Genomic DNA, 19,332 nt, shown 5'->3' with positions numbered 1-19,332 from the left:
TTTTTTTGCACTTTTTTCCCCAGTTCTTTGGTGTTTGCTGTACTTTATTTTTTTTTCTTTCTGGTCTTACACAGACTTTACTGTTGCTAATACTGTAATGATCTGGTCCTGCCATCATTAAAATCTCAGTAGAGCTCAGGATGATGTTTTGGAAAGTTTTTTTTGACATACTGTAGTGTCAGTCTTCAGAAAAGTAAATACGGTATTAAAATGTCATAAGTTGATTGAGGTTTTGTAGATTACATGCCCTTGCATTTCTCCCTTAGTTTGTATTTTTTCCTGATAGCAAAAACAATTTGAGTTTGTGTTGCAAATAAAGAGAGAATGTGGGTATTTATAACACTGAACTTTAACCATTGGATGCAGATGCTAGCCATAACCTTTGGAGGCATCTGCCTTTCTCTGTTGAATATACATTGAGCTCAGATTCTCAATTTGTAGCTGAGATGCATTTTAAAGATACGCATACAGCATGTAAAAGAAACCTTTTTTTCCCTTTGTCTTCCACATTCATCTTATAAAGGGGAAAACTTTTTTTCCCTTTATGTCTTCCACATTCATCTTATAAAGGGGAAACAATGAAAGTAGGAGAAAATACTGTGCTAGTTAAAAAAAAAAAGTTACACAAGGGGGTCAGGATTTGTAGTGAATAATTTTGACCCTCTAGAAGCTTTTGGGGTTCAGTCCTCAGTTTCTGGTTTGTCTTAGGTTCAGCAGTGTCTGTGCATCTCCCTTATAAAGCTGTTAGACAATTAAACAAACAGTACTTTTCAATTGTGTTTTCTATTTTAATAATAATACTGCTATATGCAAAAAATGGTTTTACAGACTAAAATCAGTTGTCTAACAGTTAGGAAATGGGAGAATCAATATAACCTGGCAAATTTTATTTCAACCTTTTTATTCCTGTGTTCTGTAAGGCAGTTTAAGCACTATATATGTAATTTCTCATATAACCATAATAGAAACTGCAGTCAACATTTTAAAAACTGCTTAAATTTCTTTTGTAAAATGGTAGTATGCTTTTGGTTAATGTGGAAGTGTTTTCTGTGTGACGCTGGTTCTCTGTGCAGGAGCACATGCCTGCTTTGGTGATTGTGGGTATTAACACATTAATTTATTATCGTTGTTATTGTATTTTTACCTGCTAGATAATGTGATATGGCTAATGTGAATAACTGTAAGTTTATTCTCCCAGATGAATAGAGCTTGCGTACTAGAAAAAACAGATACTAACTATCATATGAAAATTCCTCTACTCTCTTTCTTTCTGTCATTTATTTACAAGTTGTAATTCTCAAGAGTAATGGGGCACTACAGGCTAAGGGTGGAGTCTTGGGGCAGACAATATCCATTATGTTTTTATTGTACTCAGTAAACTGCAGCCCAGTTCAGTTCTTTTCTTGAAATACTAACAGAAAGAGACTACTAAATGACAGGATCCTTTAACTCACTGTTGCTCTCCATCCCCTTACCACCTTTTAAAAATAAATTCTTTGTATGCATCAGTGCTGGGAACTACACAAACCAAACCTATTCTATTTCTCTTCATAATCAAGTTGGAATAATTTCTCTGTTCCTACATGAAAGGTGAATCACTAGGATAATGAGGTGCTTAATTTCTCAGCAGAAACCTTTTCACATTAACTTCTCGGTTTCACATGCATAAATGTGAATTTATGAAATTTTATTTCTCAAAATGTTGCTATCCAAGAATATGAATTCTGTCCTTGTTTCAGTATGGAGTTTTTCTTCCCTAATAAACATCTGTCATCATTGCTCCAAGCTAAATGGATGGTAAAGTAACAAGGAAGATTATTCTTCTTTGATTACCCAATTTGTCTTAATTACAAGCTTCTAAAACATGTGCAGCTAAACAAATGAGCAGGAAAATATTTAGAACTGGTATTAAAAGCAGCTGAAATTGCTTCAGCTGTGAACTTGACTGACTTTTGTATGTTTTTTAATAAAGATTCAGGTCTGAGTTCGCATATAGGTGGTTAAAGAAATGAGGCATTTGTGTGCCAATCACACTGAAATGGCAGTTTAAATCTGTAATACTTGGGTGACATGTACTAGAACATTTTGAGAAGGTCAGTATGAAGCAAGCAGCCAGCTGTGGGGTTTATCATAGATAAACTCCTACAGAGTGCAGCAGCATTTAATACATCAGTGGAGCATGAAAAAACTGTGCAAATTAAATTGAGAAGCAGCTGCTTGTAGAAGATGTGTATCTTTATGTTGAACTTTGGAGGGTACATTTAGGAGGCTGTATTAAAACTTACTGTCAAAAATCTCCAACCAGAACCTTGGATTTTTGTTAATAATAGTAATTGTGGAGATATGTAACTTCTGTTTATACAAATATGTTCTATATAACATGTCTTAAATCAATGGAAGAGTATAGAAAAGAAGCCCTACAGAATTCAGATGCTTTTTATTTATAAACAAGAGTCTCTTTATCTCAACGTTACAGGTCTCATTCTGCGTGTTGTGTATTGCTTTTAAAAAAAGAAGTATTTTGATTCCTTTTGAAATAGAATATGCTCATTTAAATGAGGTATTTATTTTAGTAAATGCATAATATTTACCAAAATACACATTTATGTACACATGTATGCTTTTTTTTTTTTGTAGAAGAATATTTCATAAAGGTATGGTAGTGATTTAGGCCAAACTGTTGCCAGTTCTGGATGCAGCGTGGAAGGGCAGAGATGGTACCAGGTGCTCCATTGCTCCCCTGCAGGAATATCTTGTGCCTCCCTTGCTTTTGTGGGGATGCAGACAGAAGATGTATTTTTCGTATAGTCACAGAATCACAGAATCACAGAATGTTAGGGATTGGAAGGGACCTCGAAAGATCATCTAGTCCAATCCCCCTGCCGGAGCAGGATTGCCTAGACCATATCACACAGGAACGCGTCCAGGCGGGTTTTGAATGTCTCCAGAGAAGGAGACTCCACAACCTCTCTGGGCAGCCTGTTCCAGTGTTCGGTCACCCTCACCTTAAAGAAGTTTTTCCTCATATTTAAGTGGAACCTACTGTGTTCCAGCTTGCACCCATTGCCCCTTGTCCTGTCAAGGGATGTCACTGAGAAGAGCCTGGCTCCATCCTCATGACACTTGCCCTTTACATATTTATAAACATTAATGAGGTCACCCCTCAGTCTCCTCTTCTCCAAGCTAAAGAGACCCAGCTCCCTCAGCCTCTCCTCATAAGGGAGATGTTCCACTCCCTTAATCATCTTCGTGGCTCTGCACTGGACTCTCTCTAGCAGTTCCCTGTCCTTCTTGAACTGAGGGGCCCAGAACTGGACACAATATTCCAGATGCGGCCTGACCAGGGCAGAGTAGAGGGGGAGGAGAACCTCTCTCGACCTGCTGACCACACCCCTTCTAATACAGCCCAGGATGCCATTGGCCTTCTTGGCCACAAGGGCACACTGCTGGCTCATGGTCATCCTGCTGTCCACTAGGACCCCCAGGTCCCTTTCCCCTACGCTGCTCTCCAACAGGTCTGCCCCCAACTTGTACTGGTACATGGGGTTATTCTTGCCCAGATGCAGGACTCTACACTTGCCCTTGTTATATTTCATTAAATTTCTCCCCGCCCAACTCTCCAGCCTGTCCAGGTCTCTCTGAATGGCTGTGCAGCCTTCCGGCGCGTCAGCCGCTCCTCCCAGTTTTGTGTCATCAGCGAACTTGCTGACAGCGCACTCTAATCCCTCATCCAAGTCATTAATGAATATATTGAATAGTACTGGTCTCAGTACCGACCCTTGAGGGACTCCGCTAGACACAGGCCTCCAACTGGACTCTGTCCCATTGACCACCACTCTCTGGCTTCTTTCCTTCAGCCAGTTCACAATCCACCTCACTACCCGATCATCCAGACCACACTTCCTCAGTTTAGATGCGAGGATGCTGTGGGAGACTGCGTCAAACGCTTTACTGAAATCGAGATAGACCACATCCACAGCTTTACCATCATCTATCCACCGGGTTACATCCTCATAAAAGGCTATCAAGTTGGTTGAGCATGACTTCACCTTGGTGAATCCATGCTGAGTGCCCCTAATGATCCCTCTATCCTTGATGTGCCTAGAGACAGCACCAAGGACAAGTTGTTCCATCACCTTTCCGGGGATGGAGGTGAGGCTGACCGGTCTATGGTTACCCGGGTCCTCCTACTTGCCCTTTTTGAAGACTGGAGTGACATTCGCTTTCCTCCAGTCCTCAGGCACCTCTCCCGTTGCCCACGACTTAGCAAAGATGATGGAGAGTGGCCTAGCAATGACTTCCGCCAGCTCCCTCAGCACCCGCGGGTGCATCCCATCAGGGCCCATGGATTTATGGATGTCCAGATTGTTTAATTGGTCCCTGACCCAGCCCTCATCTACCAAGACAGATTCCTCCTCTATCCTGACTTCTTCTGGGGCCTCAGGGGTCCGGGGCTCCTCAGGACAGCCTCCAGCAGTATAGACAGAGGCAAAGAAGGCATTCAGTAACTCCGCCTTCTTTTTATCCTCTGTCTCCAGGGCCCCCACCTCATTCATCAGTGGGCCTACATTGCCTCTAGTGTTGGCTTTACCTGCAATGTATTTGAAGAAGCCCTTTCTGTTGTCCTTGACCTCTCTTGCAAGGTTTAATTCCAAGGAGGCCTTAGCTTTCCTAGTTGCCTCCCTACATCCTCTGACAACAGACTTATATTCCTCCCAAGTGGCCAGCCCCTCCTTCCATGATCTGTACACCCTCTTCTTCCACTTGAGTTTGCCCAGCAGTTCCCTGTTTAACCATGCAGGTCTCCTGCTACCCTTCCTTGACTTCCTACCTGTTGGGATGCTCTGATCTTGAGCTCGGAAGAAGCAGTCCTTGAATGCTAACCAACTATCTTGGGCCCCCTTACCTTCTAGTACCCTGTCCCATGGGATTTCCCCTAGCAATTGCTTGAAAAGGCCAAAGTTGGTCCTCCTGAAGTCCAGGGTTGCGATTCTGCTAGCTATTCTGTTCCTGCCACATGAGATCCTGAACTCTACCATCTCATGGTCACTACAACCAAGGCTGCCCTCAACCTTCACCTCTTCAACCAAACCCTCCTTGTTAGTGAGGATAAGATCCAGCAGCGCTCCTCTCCTAGTTGGCTCATCCACCATTTGCATCAGAAAGTTATCATCAATGCACTGGAGGAACCTCCTGGACTGAGGATGGCTGGCTGAATAGGCCTCTCAGCAAATATCAGGGTAGTTGAAATCCCCTATGACAACCAGGCCCTGTAATTGCAAGACTGCTCTCAGCTGCCTGTAGAAGGCCTCATCACCCTCCTCATCCTGATCCGGTGGCCTGTAATAGACACCCACAACAGTATCACCCCTGCCAGCCTGCCCCTTAATTCGCACCCACAAACTCTCAATTCGCTCCTGATCCGCCCCTGGACAGAACTCAATACATTCTAGCTGCTCACTCACATAAAGAGCAGCTCCACCACCTCTCCTTAGCGGCCTGTCTTTCCTGAACAGGACATAGCCATCCATGACCACATTCCAGTCATGCGAGGCGTCCCACCAAGTCTCTGTAATTGCCACTAGACCATAGCCCCCCGACCGAACACGGATTTCCAGCTCCTCTTGTTTATTCCCCATGCTGCGTGCATTGGTGTACAGGCATTTCAGGGAGCAAGCTGAGCACACCGATTTCACCCCAGGGGGATGGGAGGCCTCCTGGTCTACCTCAACACTAGAGCGTTGCCCCAGTGGTACAAGCCCAGCTACTACCCCATCCCCCTTCGAATCTAGTTTAAAGCTCTCCGAATGAGCCCTGCTAATTCCTGTCCCAGAACCCTTTTGCCCCTACGACATAAACCTTTCCCATGTATTACAGTCACGCCTGGTGTCTTATAAAACCAGGCATTATCAAAGAACCCAAAGCCCTGCCTGTAGCACCAGTCTCGCAGTCAGGCATTAATAGAGAGAATCCTACTATTCCATCCCACGTCATCACCTGAAAATGGAAGGAGGGAGGAGAAAACAACTTGTGCCCCAGACTCTTTCACCAACCATCCTAGGGCCTTGTAGTCTTTCTTCATCCCCCTCAGACTACGGGATGCAGCTTCTTCCCCACCTGTCTGGAAGATCAGCAGGGGGTAGTAGTCTGTGGCCTTCACCAGGTTGGGGAGTTTCCTGGTGATATCCCTGATTCGGGCTCCAGGCAGGCTGCAGACCTCCCTGTGATGGGGGTCAGCTCTGCATATTGGGCCCTCAGATCCCTTTAGGAAGGAGTCTCCAACCACTAAAACTCTTCTCTTCTTCCTTGTGGAGGAGGTAGCTATACGCCTGTCAGGTTTTTCTGACTGTGGTGGGACCTCTGATATAGGTTGCCTCTCCACCACATCCCCATTGGACCGGCTGTATTCCACTAGGGCTTCATATCTATTGCTCAGAGGCACCTGTGGAGGCAAGGTAGGCAAGGAGGGCACTTGCCTTTTGCCACGGCCATAGACTTGCCTCCACTCACTCCTCTCCTCTAGGTTATTGTTTTCCACCTGAGAGGGGCAGAGTACAGGGGTCCCTCAATCCTGGGAGCTCTCCGGCAGGTGCTCCCATTTTTGTTGCAGGGAAGGCAGAGCCTGGCTCCACCAGTCTATCTCCATTTCAGCCTCCCTAATGCTCCTAAGCCTTTCTACCTGGCTTTGCAGCTGTGCCGCTCGGCCAAGCAGATCATCTACTTGCTCACAGCGCACACAGCCCCCTGACACCACAGAGACGGTGTAGCATTCCCTGCAGCCTGCGACCTGCACCATTGCCTCCTTCCGTGGGAGCTCTGTCTGGGTTCCCACATCCATTTTGGTCTTCTTCCACCGGGTAGATACCATTGTTCTTCCACTGAACTGGGAAATACCTGTTGGTGCCACCCCTGGTTCACAGCTCCTTGGCACCTTCCTCACCTTGTGCACTGGGAGGGAGTCAGCGCCCTCCCCAACGAGCTGCAAACAACTGCAGCCTCTCCTGCCCTGGGACACACCCAGTCACAGCTGAGTCTCCCTCTCCCCTCTGGCCAGGGACTAGTCCCTGCCCTCCAGGAGGCTTTTTATCACCCGACCACAGGGGGTGGTGCGTTTACATCGCTTAAATCGCCCGTGGTGCCTCCGGCTACGCCCCCTCCTCTCCTGATTCGTTGCCGGGAACCTCCGGGTCCGGGGCGGGGGGGGGGGGGGGGAAAGCAGCTCGGGGCTGATCCTCGCGGGGGGCTCAGGGGGGGCCCAGAGTACGAAAACCGCCCGGTTAAGCCCGATGTCGCCCTCATAGTAATAAGAAGAATCTTATTTTTTGCGTATAACATTGTATTAAGTTAGGGGGTTGTGCTGGCATGCTGGAGTGTTCATAGTGTAAAAAAAAATGATGAGCTTCACTCCCTATCTGAGCAGCAAGAAGTTTGGCAGAACACTTGAGTGTCTCAGCTTGTTCTCTGGCAGCTAGCATGCTGTCATATTTGTACCATGTTGTTTAAAGACAAGGTTGTAACTCATCTTTAAATTTTCTTTGAGTTTTCCAGTAGTTACAGTGCTATGATCAAACAGTTTTGTGGATGGGGATAACCCTAGTAAAATCTGTAAAGACAAAGCAGTGCAGTTGTTGCATGTAAATGTGTATTTCGGATATACATTCTTCTTACTGTTTTAAGTTTTTATGTTTTAAAGGGACTTTACCACTTCTCATCTCAAACCTGCGTGATTTACAATAGGGTAAAAACTTGTTTTCAAATATGCAGGTGAAGAGTCTTGTCAGATATGACACTATGGATCAGTCAGTGTTGTGACCTGTTAGGTTTACTGAGAAATTTCTTATAGAGTGAAGTGAGTTAATGACTTGTAAGTAGTTTCTTACTGTTACTGGGATTTTTCTGTTATCCAGTTATTATCATGGACTATTTTTGGGAAAATGCTAAATAAACAGTCTGTCTGCCAGTTTTGTACATTGCAAGATCATTATTTTCTTAATAATAATTTTCTTAAGAATAATTTCTTAATAATTCTGAATATGATAAATTCCAGCATTGTAGGACTAAGGGCCACTGGTGAGAAACGTGCTGATTTGGCAAACATGGGAAATCAGGGTTACATGTAGCTCCTGATTGGTGTAACCATCAGCTTCAGTGTTTCTCTGGTCAGTAGACAGCCAGTTAATAACAGGTTAATAAACATGCTGTTTAAGTGTGGCTAAAACCAGGATCTTACTGCTCTGGTGCCAACTGAATTTTTTTTATTGACACACGAAACAAAGAGGAGGGAGAAGACATAGGCTAAACAGTGGTAGAAGACTGGAGAAAAAGAGCACAGCAGCATGGATGCAGATTTAAGTAGGTGGTAACAGGTTTGTGCTGAACCCCTGGTATTTAGGGAGGTTGGAAAATTGCAGTATGTGGGTAATGAGAAAGCCAAGGGAAGAAGTGTTTCTGGCATCATCATGAGTCTTCTTGAATACAGGGAGCAGAAGAGGACCTATTAGAAGAGAACAGAAGTTTTAGTCTTCACTAGTGATATATTTATTATTAAATGTTAATGACTGGGAAGATTGCAAAGTGCTGAATTAACATACATGCTCAGGGTCAAACACAGGATATTTCAGCTCAGTTACATCCGCAGTCTCTAGTTGTATCCCATGTCGTCTGGGAGCTTGTAGATTGAAAGTGGTAGCTACACACCTCTGCAATGGTAAGGCAGTTTTCTTGAATATTTTAAGATCACAGAAAGTAGCAATCTTGACCTTCTGTCTATGACAGTTTGCTCCCACCTAGTGACTTAGCAAGGGGTAGCAAATAGTTTCTGGAATTTTGATAAAACAAAGATTATTTTTGGGAGGAACACTGGTTTTTGGAGTAGTTTGTCTCAGTTGATTTGAGTCATGCATCTGCGTAGAACAAATTTTGATGAACTGATGGTTTGTGACAATGAGAGTTGGATCTTTTAGAAAATGTTCATTATGTAAGAAGAAGAAAATATGTCTTCTGCTGCAAGGCTGTCTCTTGGTAACAGAGTTTCAGGAGATAATCACGATATCTGTCAAAAGCAGACTTGAGGCTGAAGCCTTTGCCATTGTGTTGTATTTAATTACTAGACACTGAGGTCCAGATTCATGCTGTCTCATTTCATGCCTCTCGGGGCTGAAGATTTAGACCTATTACCCTCCAGTTTGTTCATGGCCAGTGAAGAAGAGTACAGCTAAGTAGTGAAGAAAAGGGGAAGTCGAGGGCGCGGCTCACGGGTGCTGGGCGACGGTCCCAGAGTAACGACACAATCCCAATATGAGTATGGAAGTTCTCCGTTTAATGATTATACGTACAGGATATATATAGACTCTAAGCAGAGAGCACGCTGATCACGCACCAAAGCCCGCGTTTCCATTGGTAAAGCCTTGCTGTCCACGCGTACTAGTAGCATATACGATTGGTCTATATATTTAGATACACAGAGCGATGAGCACCCCCTCCCCTTTTCCTGTTTCTTTTATCTGTTTGTTACAGCTGCCAAGTTCTTGTTTTGTTGCATTTTTGCAGTGTTCAAGGAGAGTCCAAGGTGACTCGCTCTGGGCCTAACTCTTGCTCAAAGCCTGGATTGCTCAGACTGCTCAGTGGCATGAAATCATGCCCCCTCTCACTTAACCAAGCCTCCACAAAGTAGCAGTCTGTCCATCTGACTTTCAGATAGGCATTTCTGTAATATGACATAGGTATGTTTGTAACTGAATGCACCTCCTATCTGTGTTGCTTAAAACTAGTTAGTTTTGGTCATACTAACAGGTGTCACTGTAACAGTGCAAAGTCTGACTGATGCTGTGTTGTAGGTACTTCATAGCTATATGCCTAGAGCTTAGTGTTGCTGTGACTACCTGTATAATTTTGTTCCTCCCCTTCCCACCCCCTGCCCCGTCATGAAAGTATCTGTCTGCCTTAGCTTTATAAGTAATATCAAAATCTTCATATACATTTCATGTTGCCTAAAAAGTGGTGTGGAGCCCCACGTGTGAGCCATCAGAACAGAAAGGTGATGGGTAGCCCAACCCTTGATCCAGACAGACGGAGCAATCCCAGCGGCTTTGTAAAGCCTTACTCTATGGTTCATTGTGTGAACTGCTGAATTCGAAATGTGCATTCTCTCCCTGCTTCTGATGTGCTTTCCTTCAAACACATTTTTTCTAGCATCTGTAGCATTTACAAAGCACTTTGAAATCTGAAAATGGTGAGTATAATATACAAACAAAATGTTGATGACAGTAACCTAATTTTATCTGCTGTTTTAGGTGGGTCCATATTGTTTGTGCCCTGTATGTTCCAGGAGTGGCATTTGGAGATATTGACAAACTGCGGCCAGTAACACTTACAGAAATGAATTATTCAAAATATGGTGCCAAGGTAAGCTTAGAAGAGACGTACTGCCAACAAGTAGCTTTATTTTACATTTTTACATATTATAGAATAACATACATCTTCCCGACTTTGTTTTTCTTGTTTATAGCAATTGCAGTGAGGTTCAGGACTAAAAATGAGATGAAGTTTGTTCATGGTTGTTATACCATTGCTCTTCCCTCCATCTTTCTTTCTGTTTCATTTACCACTGTTCTCCATGATTTCTGTCACTGTTTCCCCCCTAATTTCCCTTATTTTTTACACACGTGCTAGTTACTTTCTTTTGAAGTCAGTTAGTGTCAAATTGCCAAAATAAGGATGGAAAGTGAAGAGGATTTCTGGGATGCGAAGTGGAAAAATGGAAGGTTAGGTTGATTAAGAAAGTGACAGATGTACATTCAGTAAGAATTACTGTAGGGTCTACATAATTATGAACTAAAATACATGTAAAAAGGTTGTTGCAAAGAAGTATTTAAAAAAATCCACAACAACATGGGGCCTTCAACTTGAACGGAAAAATGGCTCTAAAATGAAAATGGTTTTACATGTGGATGTTTTCAATCCAGATCAAAAGTGATCATGCACAAACCATACATTGCAAACCATTGCAATGGGCAGAGGACAGCACTCAGTAATTTGCTAAGTACTGTTTCTGTAGCTAATGGGGACAGTGTGAAGAAGCCATACCTATCAGGCTAATGTGAGGGAAGGTGGTTGTACTCCTGCTCTAATGCTTCATTTGTGCATAGTCAGTTTCATTTCCTGGAATGTCAATTTGTCAAGTTGAATACTAAATGAAAATATATAGTACATTTTTAAAAATACATATATAAAATAAATTAAAACACTCTGGATTGCCTGTATGTGACCTACCTGTGTCAGGAGCGTGTTCAGCATGGGCCTGCTGAGGCATTTAGCATTGTTTAGAAATGTTTGTATAAAAAAAAAGTCAGAGCAAGCTCCCAAAGCCCTATAAACTGTTGTTGCAATGAATCGTGCATTCTACTTTTTTTTTTTTATTAACAAGAGTGATGTATAGGAGCGGGGCTAAGAATTTGGGCGTATTTTATTACTTTGCAGAGCTGTAAACAAACGCTTTTTGCTGTATCAAGTGTGAAAGTTACAGCTTACTTAGCTAAATTTCCCCCTGCAAAACCAGCTTAATATTGTATTCTTTTCCACTTCATTTCTTATCTATGTGTTGCTGTTGCACAGCTAAAGGGTGCCCTTTTAGGGTAGTGTATGCGGTGTTGTGAGATTCTTCACTCACTGAGTTTTATTTGCCATTCCTTTCTGTTGTTGGTTAACTTTCTGCATGGAGATATTTTCTGTAGGTGATACACAGCTTTGCTCTGTGTTCAGTGTGTGAGAGATTAAGAATTGCACATCTATATAATTTTAGATCATCTTTATGCACTGGGTAGTAGCATTGCTTAAGCAGCCCATGTTCCCATTTGCTTGTTTGTGCTTGTGTGCTCATCACTGTAGTTTGCTGGCACAGCTGTTTGGTGTGATTTGTGTTGAAACAGACTAAGGAATTGATCTGGCTGAAAAATAAGTTGTGTTTTTTTTTTTTTTTTCGAGATCACACGAGTGGATGTCTGTTTGCTCTGTTGCAAACGGCTGTGCCTAGCATGCATGTAGCTGAAGCCATAGTGCAGTGTTTACATGAATCACAACCTCCTTTACTGATATTTATGATTCTTGGGTATTTCTTTCTGCATTGTCACACATTTGCTCCTTAGTCGTTGCTTATCAAAGGACATCTATGTACTTATTTATGGTTTTCAGTCATCCAAGAGCACTGCTCTTTTTTTGCTGTTTATCCTCTGAACTTGTTGAACAATTGAACATTTGCTGAGCAGTAATGTTTTATGATACCATACTTATATAATTAATTATGCATGAATTGCTTGGGTGGTATTTAGTTGTTGCTCTGAAGGGGAATACAAGACATGGAAGTTCATATAAAAATTCATCCAACATGCTGTTTAGTTTGTTTAAGCCCTGTTCCATTGCTTATTGAAAATGAAAACAATAGTGGGGGTTGGGAAGGGATAAGGTAGTGTCAACTGTCAGCAGCATTCTTGGTTTCTGTACCACACAGGAGTAAACATACCTGTTTGGTTTTTATATGTAAGATGTAAATTATCAAATATCGGGAAAAACACACCTGAAATATTTACTGTGGCATTTTCCACCCTTCTTTGTAAAGGAATGCAGTTTTTGCGAAGATCCTCGTTTTGCCAGAACTGGTGTATGCATTAGTTGTGATGCTGGGATGTGCAGAGCTTATTTCCATGTGACCTGCGCTCAGAAGGAAGGCCTCCTCTCAGAAGCAGCAGCAGAAGAGGTAGCTATGGAAAGGATAGAATAGAAGAGTTGTATCAAAAGCTTGTGAAGACGACCTGAAATAGTGCCTTTTTTGCTCACTAACCCTGAGCAAAGCTTTTGTAAATCGGTAGGAAGTGATATGCCGAGTAAAGGGACTGTCCAGGGAGGGCTCTATGTTCACGAAATTGTCCAACTCTGAGCACCTTTTGAAATGGCCTGGAAAAAGAGATAGAGAAGGTTAACACAGAAGTTAGCTTAATTGTATGACTATCAGTCAATACAGATGTGAGTTCTAACTCTAATTCTTGAACATCACCTAGGCTGGCATACTTACCTAGCTGTTCATGTACTGTAGTAATCTCTGTTTCGTACCAAATAGGACTGTCTTGAGAAATTAACTACATTTCTAATGCCATTTTTCATGCATGTTTTCCAGTATTTTCTTCAAATTGCAGTACAGGTATATGACTTCCTTTGTAGTAACATCAATCTTAGGAATCAGAATGAAAACATTTATTACCTACTGATAACTTTTTAATATCTGTTCTTACCAGTTTTCTTCCTGTAATATGATTAAAGCAATTTAGATTTGACGCTTCTACTTCTGAATTCATTTTTACGCTATAAGTCCTTTTAGGTTGCCAAATTTCATCCTGATACATATCATTTGGATTAAGCCTGTCATGTTCATAGCTGCACAATTTAACAACTTACTGCTTTAGGAAGTACCACAGGTAACACACAAACAAGCATTACTTGCACTATTGACATTGACACGCTTGTTTCTGAAAACAGTGGGCCAGTAAGTGATTCTTAAAGGAATCACAAAATACTTTCTTCTGTGAGATTGATAAATAGGAAAATAGTACAATTATCTCATTGTTGTTGTCCCTGATAAATTATGTGTAATGTTGATTCTTCAAACGCTCTGTGTGAATTTCTTGTAGGCATATGCATTTACTTGCCTTTCTACGTTAAAATTTTCTTACATGTTTTTTGTAACCAAAATATTTTTAATCAAGGCCTCACAATTTAATTTTAAGGTGCTGCTAATTTTTGGAAGTTGTTACACACTTTCAAAATGTTTCTACACTTCTGAAAATATACTGACAATGAAATATACTTCTCAAACCGTATCTCCTTGTGGCTCAGATATTTGTAGTCTCCTTGCAAGGTTTGTAAGTGCTAAAAGTTGCTATAAACTTATAGCCATGAAAATGTGCAGATCTGATGGAGCGAAGAATGAAAAATGGAAAAAAAAATAAACTGAGATATGATAAATCATGTGGGGGTATAGCCACCAAAAACATTTGGAAAATAATTTGAGAAAACCAAATATTGCCTTTTGTATTATTCAGAATTGTTAATCCCTTGTAGGATATAATGCAAAAGATGACACAGTGAAGCAACGGAAAGTTAACAATAAATGTTATATGCTAAATGGATTTGTACATAGGTATTTCTTCTGCTATTTCTTCTGTGAATGAGAAAATAGAGATTGAGCAGTAGAGAGTTAAATAGTTAATGTGTTTAAAAATGTTTAGGGTCATGCAATGAAAACAATGGAAAAACACTTTATGTGGTAAATTACGTCAACATGTCAAAATTGATTTAGAAACATACATATTAGTTGTTTTTAAAAACATGTCTATTTGAACATGTGAACTGATTGCCAGAATGTTTTTGCTGTTCTGAGCCTTTTGGCCTTGTATATCTTACTTTATTTTCATTCCTTCCCCTTTGTTTTCTCTGCAACAGGATATAGCTGACCCTTTTTTTGCTTATTGTAAACAGCATGCGGACAGGTTAGACAGAAAATGGAAGCGGAAGAACTACTTGGCATTACAATCTTACTGTAAAATGTCCTTGCAAGAAAGAGAAAAACAGCTCTCACCAGAAGCTCAGGTATTGTATTCATGGCACAAATGTGTCTGTATTAATCATCCATGTTAAACAAGAAAGAAATGAAGAGGATGGGAAATTGTTATATAGTAGGAAATGAAACATGAAATATATTGATAGTGCATGGTCATTTACGAAGCAGTGAATTGTTTGTAGGTTTTGGTCTCTAAGAACAATTCTCAATAAACTAGTTATCAAATAGAGATATGTATGCTTGTCTGATTTGAGAAATCTTACTTTGTTTGGTTTTGTGGCAAAAAGTTGGTAATTACATTTTCATTGTAGTCATAGATTTTGTTTAACATTTTCTTCAAGATTCTTAACAAAAAAAGCCAGCCAGACAAGAAATTAGGCATATTTCTACATCCAAGTTCATTAAAAATCCACTTTTTTCCTTTAGTAATACCTTGAACTTGGCAGAAGAGTTTAGCCTGCCTAAAGTTTTTTCTTGTTAGATCCTTTTTCACGTTTGGAGACCTAAGTAGAATTCTGTGTGCTGGTGTGTGCTTTTTTCATAGTGAAGATTTCCTTGAAAAAAAATTGTGTAGGTACAGAAACTGAGTCTGTGCTGCTGAGCGGGAGTTGTCTGAAAATATTAAAGTCTGTATCCCTGTCTAGTGACAGATCCATGTAAAACTGGATGTTACTGCATAAGCTCAACCGATAAATGTCCTGTTAATATAAAGGTTTCAGTCCTTCTGAGGGGATCAGTGTACTTTGGTATGTTTTAATGTGTGTACTTTATTATTTTTTCTGATCTGAGGAATTTATAGCACACTTTGCTTTCACTGCTTAGGCTTAACTACATTCTGTAGAAAAATCATACCTGTGTAGAAAAGCAGCTTATCTGAATGAATCCTGCCTAATTTGTTGCAGAAAGTAGCAGATGCTGTGAGTAATGGAAGGCAGTTATGGGAGAGAAATAGCTGCTTTTTTTTTCTGAAGAGAGTACTGTCATGTAAAGATCAGAAGATAAATCTTTGTATCATCAAACTTTTTAAATAAAAAAAATCATACCTTTCTAGCTCTTCAAAGATCTTCGAATAGGAGAAGAGAATTTAAATTTAAAATGACCTGTTCATTTGAGAATGAATATGAGCAAACTATCATAAAAGAATTTTGAATAAAATATTTCTATGGGGTATGTATTGAGCTTTGTGTAGTTTTGTTTAAAACTGGTTACATAATTCTTGCTGAATACACTCAGTGGAGAAATCACAATAATATGAATACTACCCAACATAATGGTAAGTGCTGGTTGTGCAAAATCAGTTTGGGTCCAGCAGGACTTACTAGCTCTGTTTTCAGGCGTTTGTTATACGGTGTTGATGATGCTGGTAAGTTCCCAGCATTTCCCTCTCTTCCTCCTCTTTCCTCCAAACCAAGACCCTGCAGACTTTTAAAATTATTTGGATTAAATGTTTAGAAACTAAAAGAATGAATGCTGAAAACTGCAGGTGGAGTTACTTGACATGATATCATAAGCTTCTTGATACAAATCTGATAACTTGCATATATTCTGTAAAACCACTTGATTTCACTGTTGATGGCTCTGGTGTTGTATGAGTTTGCATTAGTCTTGTGTGTGTGCTTGAGTTTACGTGGGTGGAAACAGATTGAATTCTTGAAAAATACATTTCCATGTCCAGTTGTATGAATTGGGATTTGATGAAGTAATTGTTTGAGTGGTTTCTGTGCCTTTTTAGAAATGCAGAACTGTGAGGGGATACTTAATACATACTGGAAATGTCTGACTGGGGAGTTGACAGAAAGTATGTATAAATTCACCCCTTACCTTACCATATGTTGTTTGCATGAGGAAGTTAAAATCCCCCCAGTGAATTCAACCATCTTTGTTAGGATTTTGTCTGAGAAATAAGAATCTTGAGACAGCTTAGTCTGAAAAAAAGATTGAGGTAAATATATATGTATATAGTATGTATATATATGTATGTACATAAAAAAGCTTACTTCCAGGGGAGTTTGTAGGCTTAAGTAAGGTTTATAAACATTGAACTGAGATAAATAAGTATGCAATTGTACAAGTAGTTTATCTGGTATTGTCAAAGTGGATTTTTGAGGCACACTTTTGAAGGAGAAAAAATGGATTTTTGGTATTTTGTAGCCCAGGCAGAAAAAAACTGAGCCAATGGTCTTGGCAAGTCCTGTGGCCCAAGAAAGTAAATCCCTCTAAAGAATATAGTATATAAAGCTGTCTAGGACTGTTATGGATTGTTGGAAGATGTTCTACGTTGAAATACTTTTTTTTTATCTCAATAAAGGAAATGTGCATTTCTTGAGTAAACTATGTAGTTGAATTCAGGATTCCATTTAGACATTAGTCATTTTAGTCTCTCATCTATTTCTGGAATAAAGCTCTGGGTATACAGTTGTATGACATCTTAAAGGACCCCAAGGGTTTCAAAACTGAGCATGTAATAAGTGAAGAAGCATCTTAGCTGAGGAAGCTATAAACCATCCTTTTTCCTTCCAGTGGAGAATAAAGTGAGGTGGTGGCTGTAGGTGGATCTGTTGCTTGCTGATGTGGGTCCAAGAAAAAAGCCTTTGGGGTCAGAGCTGGCCTGCGAGCCACATTTGCCATGTTTCTTGGTCATTAATGTTCAAGACCTAGTAAAGTAAGGTGTGTTAAACTGTCTGTAATATTACCTTCAGTGATGCTGTTTGTAATCAGAGATGTTCCTTAACCATAGCGTGTGTATATATATACACTTTTTTGCTTTTGTCTCAGGAGTATCTCATACCGTATGGTGGGGCAGTTGGATTAGTTTAGTTTCTTCTTTCTGCAGGCAAGTAAACAGCTTCTAACTGATAGTCAGCTGGAGTTTTGCCTCTGAAGGTTTGTATGTTGATGTCATTTTCTGCTAAAATTGCCGCTACGTAGAGTCCCGCAAGACAGTGTTTTCCAACTGTCAGTAAGAACTTGATCTTCTGGCGTTGATCTCCCAGATGGTCACAAATATACAGATGTCATCAACAATATATATTGTGAGCTTCTATTGCTACTTCAGTTCTGTTTGGGTTGTGGTTTTGGCATGTTATAATAAGCTAGTTTAACATTTACAAGGAGATATGGCACTGAGAAAGGAGTTCCTATGAAAGGATGTCAGATATGGCAAAAATGCTATTCGTCAACTTTTATTACTCATGTAGATACCGATTTAGAGTGTATCTAAGTGTATTTTTGATAGGTCAGGCAAGGCTTTTCCCAGTAGTGAGTTTTCACAGTCCCATCAAGTTATCATTATTAGAAGGGATTGTCTGAAAGCCTGCAATCATTTGTGTTACTTTCATTGGTGGGGAGATCTCATCAAGAAACCTGTGAATACCTCCAAAACCTAGTGAAAGGATAGTGTTATTTGTGTATGTGTTTTGAAGTAAAATCAAATGTTTGATTCAGTGGCTTTTTCTTGAGTCGCAGAGTTCTAGAATGAATATAACATTGATTAGATAGTGCGGCTTTTAAAGCGCAAATAAATTGCGGATGTGTTCCAAAAGGATATAACTCAAAACCAATTTTGAATTGTTCCTTTATATTTTTAATTTATGGAATTCTTTATTGCAGGCTCGAATCAATGCCAGGCTGCAGCAGTATCGTGCCAAGGCGGAGCTGGCCCGCACCACCAGGCCTCAGGCCTGGGTTCCCAGGGAGAAGCTACCACGACCACTTACTAGTAGCGCTTCAGCCATACGTAAGCTTATGCGCAAAGCTGAGTTAATGGGAATTAGTACAGACATTTTTCCAGTGGATACTTCAGATACTAGTTCCAGTGTTGATGGAAGAAGAAAACACAAACAACCAGCTCTCACTGCTGATTTTGTGAATTATTACCTTGGTAAGAATGAAAACTGCATATTTTTCTCAATGAAAAATTATCGCTTTGCTATATCTGTACTGTGCTGATTCATTGGCTTTTTTATTTTACTTGTATTTCTTTGTTATTAATAGATAAATATAAATTATTACTTCATTTTGGATATATTAGTGCTTGATATCTGTATTTACACAGAAAGGTTGTTTTTTAAAAAGACATTGCAGAAAAGAAGAATATCTTTCAAATATAAACAGGAGGCAGTGTCTTTGCTAAGAAGGGAGTGGAAGCTTAGGTACCTTTGGTGTCATTTTTTTTCTTATGTTTTCCTTCCATATAGAGAATGTGGAATGGCATGATTTTATCTTTGAGACTGTTAACTAGATGACTGATCAAAGCTCACTATTTAAATAACTGTGCTAGTTATGCAGCAGAAAGTAAATGTTATGACTGTTCATTTTACTCGGTCTGTTAATAAGCCTATGGGCTATAGTTTTGTGGTTTTGTGTTGTTATGGTTTTATGCTTTTCATTGCTTCACTTTTTTCAGTGCATAAAACCTGAAAATATAGCCAAGGATAGGAAATAATGCAATTTTCTTTTAAATAGAGAGAAATATGCGCATGATTCAAATCCAGGAGAATATGGCTGAACAGAAGAATATCAAGGATAAATTAGAAAATGAGCAAGAAAAGCTTCATGTGGAGTATAATAAGGTGAAGAAAAAGAGATAATTAACTGTTGTACTGTTTTAGTATTGCTGCTGTTAACTTTGACAGCATTTTGCTTTCCAAACAAAATGACCTAGAAAGAAAGATACAAACCATTCTTACTTCAAAACTAATATTTAAAAATGTATTTCTTGTTTT

General features: G+C 40.3%; 1 protein-coding gene across 1 annotated transcript in view; it reads left to right on the top strand.

Moving 5' to 3' along the window:
• The window catches only part of PHF14 (PHD finger protein 14), a 199,888-nt gene that overhangs the window by 36,639 nt on the left and 143,917 nt on the right, over positions 1-19,332 (top strand). Inside the window, exons 6-10 of the mRNA XM_068404755.1 lie at positions 10,293-10,404; positions 12,614-12,751; positions 14,491-14,637; positions 18,218-18,488; positions 19,073-19,179. Coding sequence (XP_068260856.1) covers positions 10,293-10,404; positions 12,614-12,751; positions 14,491-14,637; positions 18,218-18,488; positions 19,073-19,179 — 775 coding nt within the window. The remainder of the gene's footprint in view (positions 1-10,292; positions 10,405-12,613; positions 12,752-14,490; positions 14,638-18,217; positions 18,489-19,072; positions 19,180-19,332) is intronic.

The sequence above is a fragment of the Nyctibius grandis genome, chromosome 7, assembly GCF_013368605.1.
Source record: "Nyctibius grandis isolate bNycGra1 chromosome 7, bNycGra1.pri, whole genome shotgun sequence".
NCBI lineage: Eukaryota > Metazoa > Chordata > Aves > Nyctibiiformes > Nyctibiidae > Nyctibius > Nyctibius grandis.
Note: the sequence above shows the minus strand (reverse complement) of the source record. Positions and strands in the feature narration are given on the sequence as shown.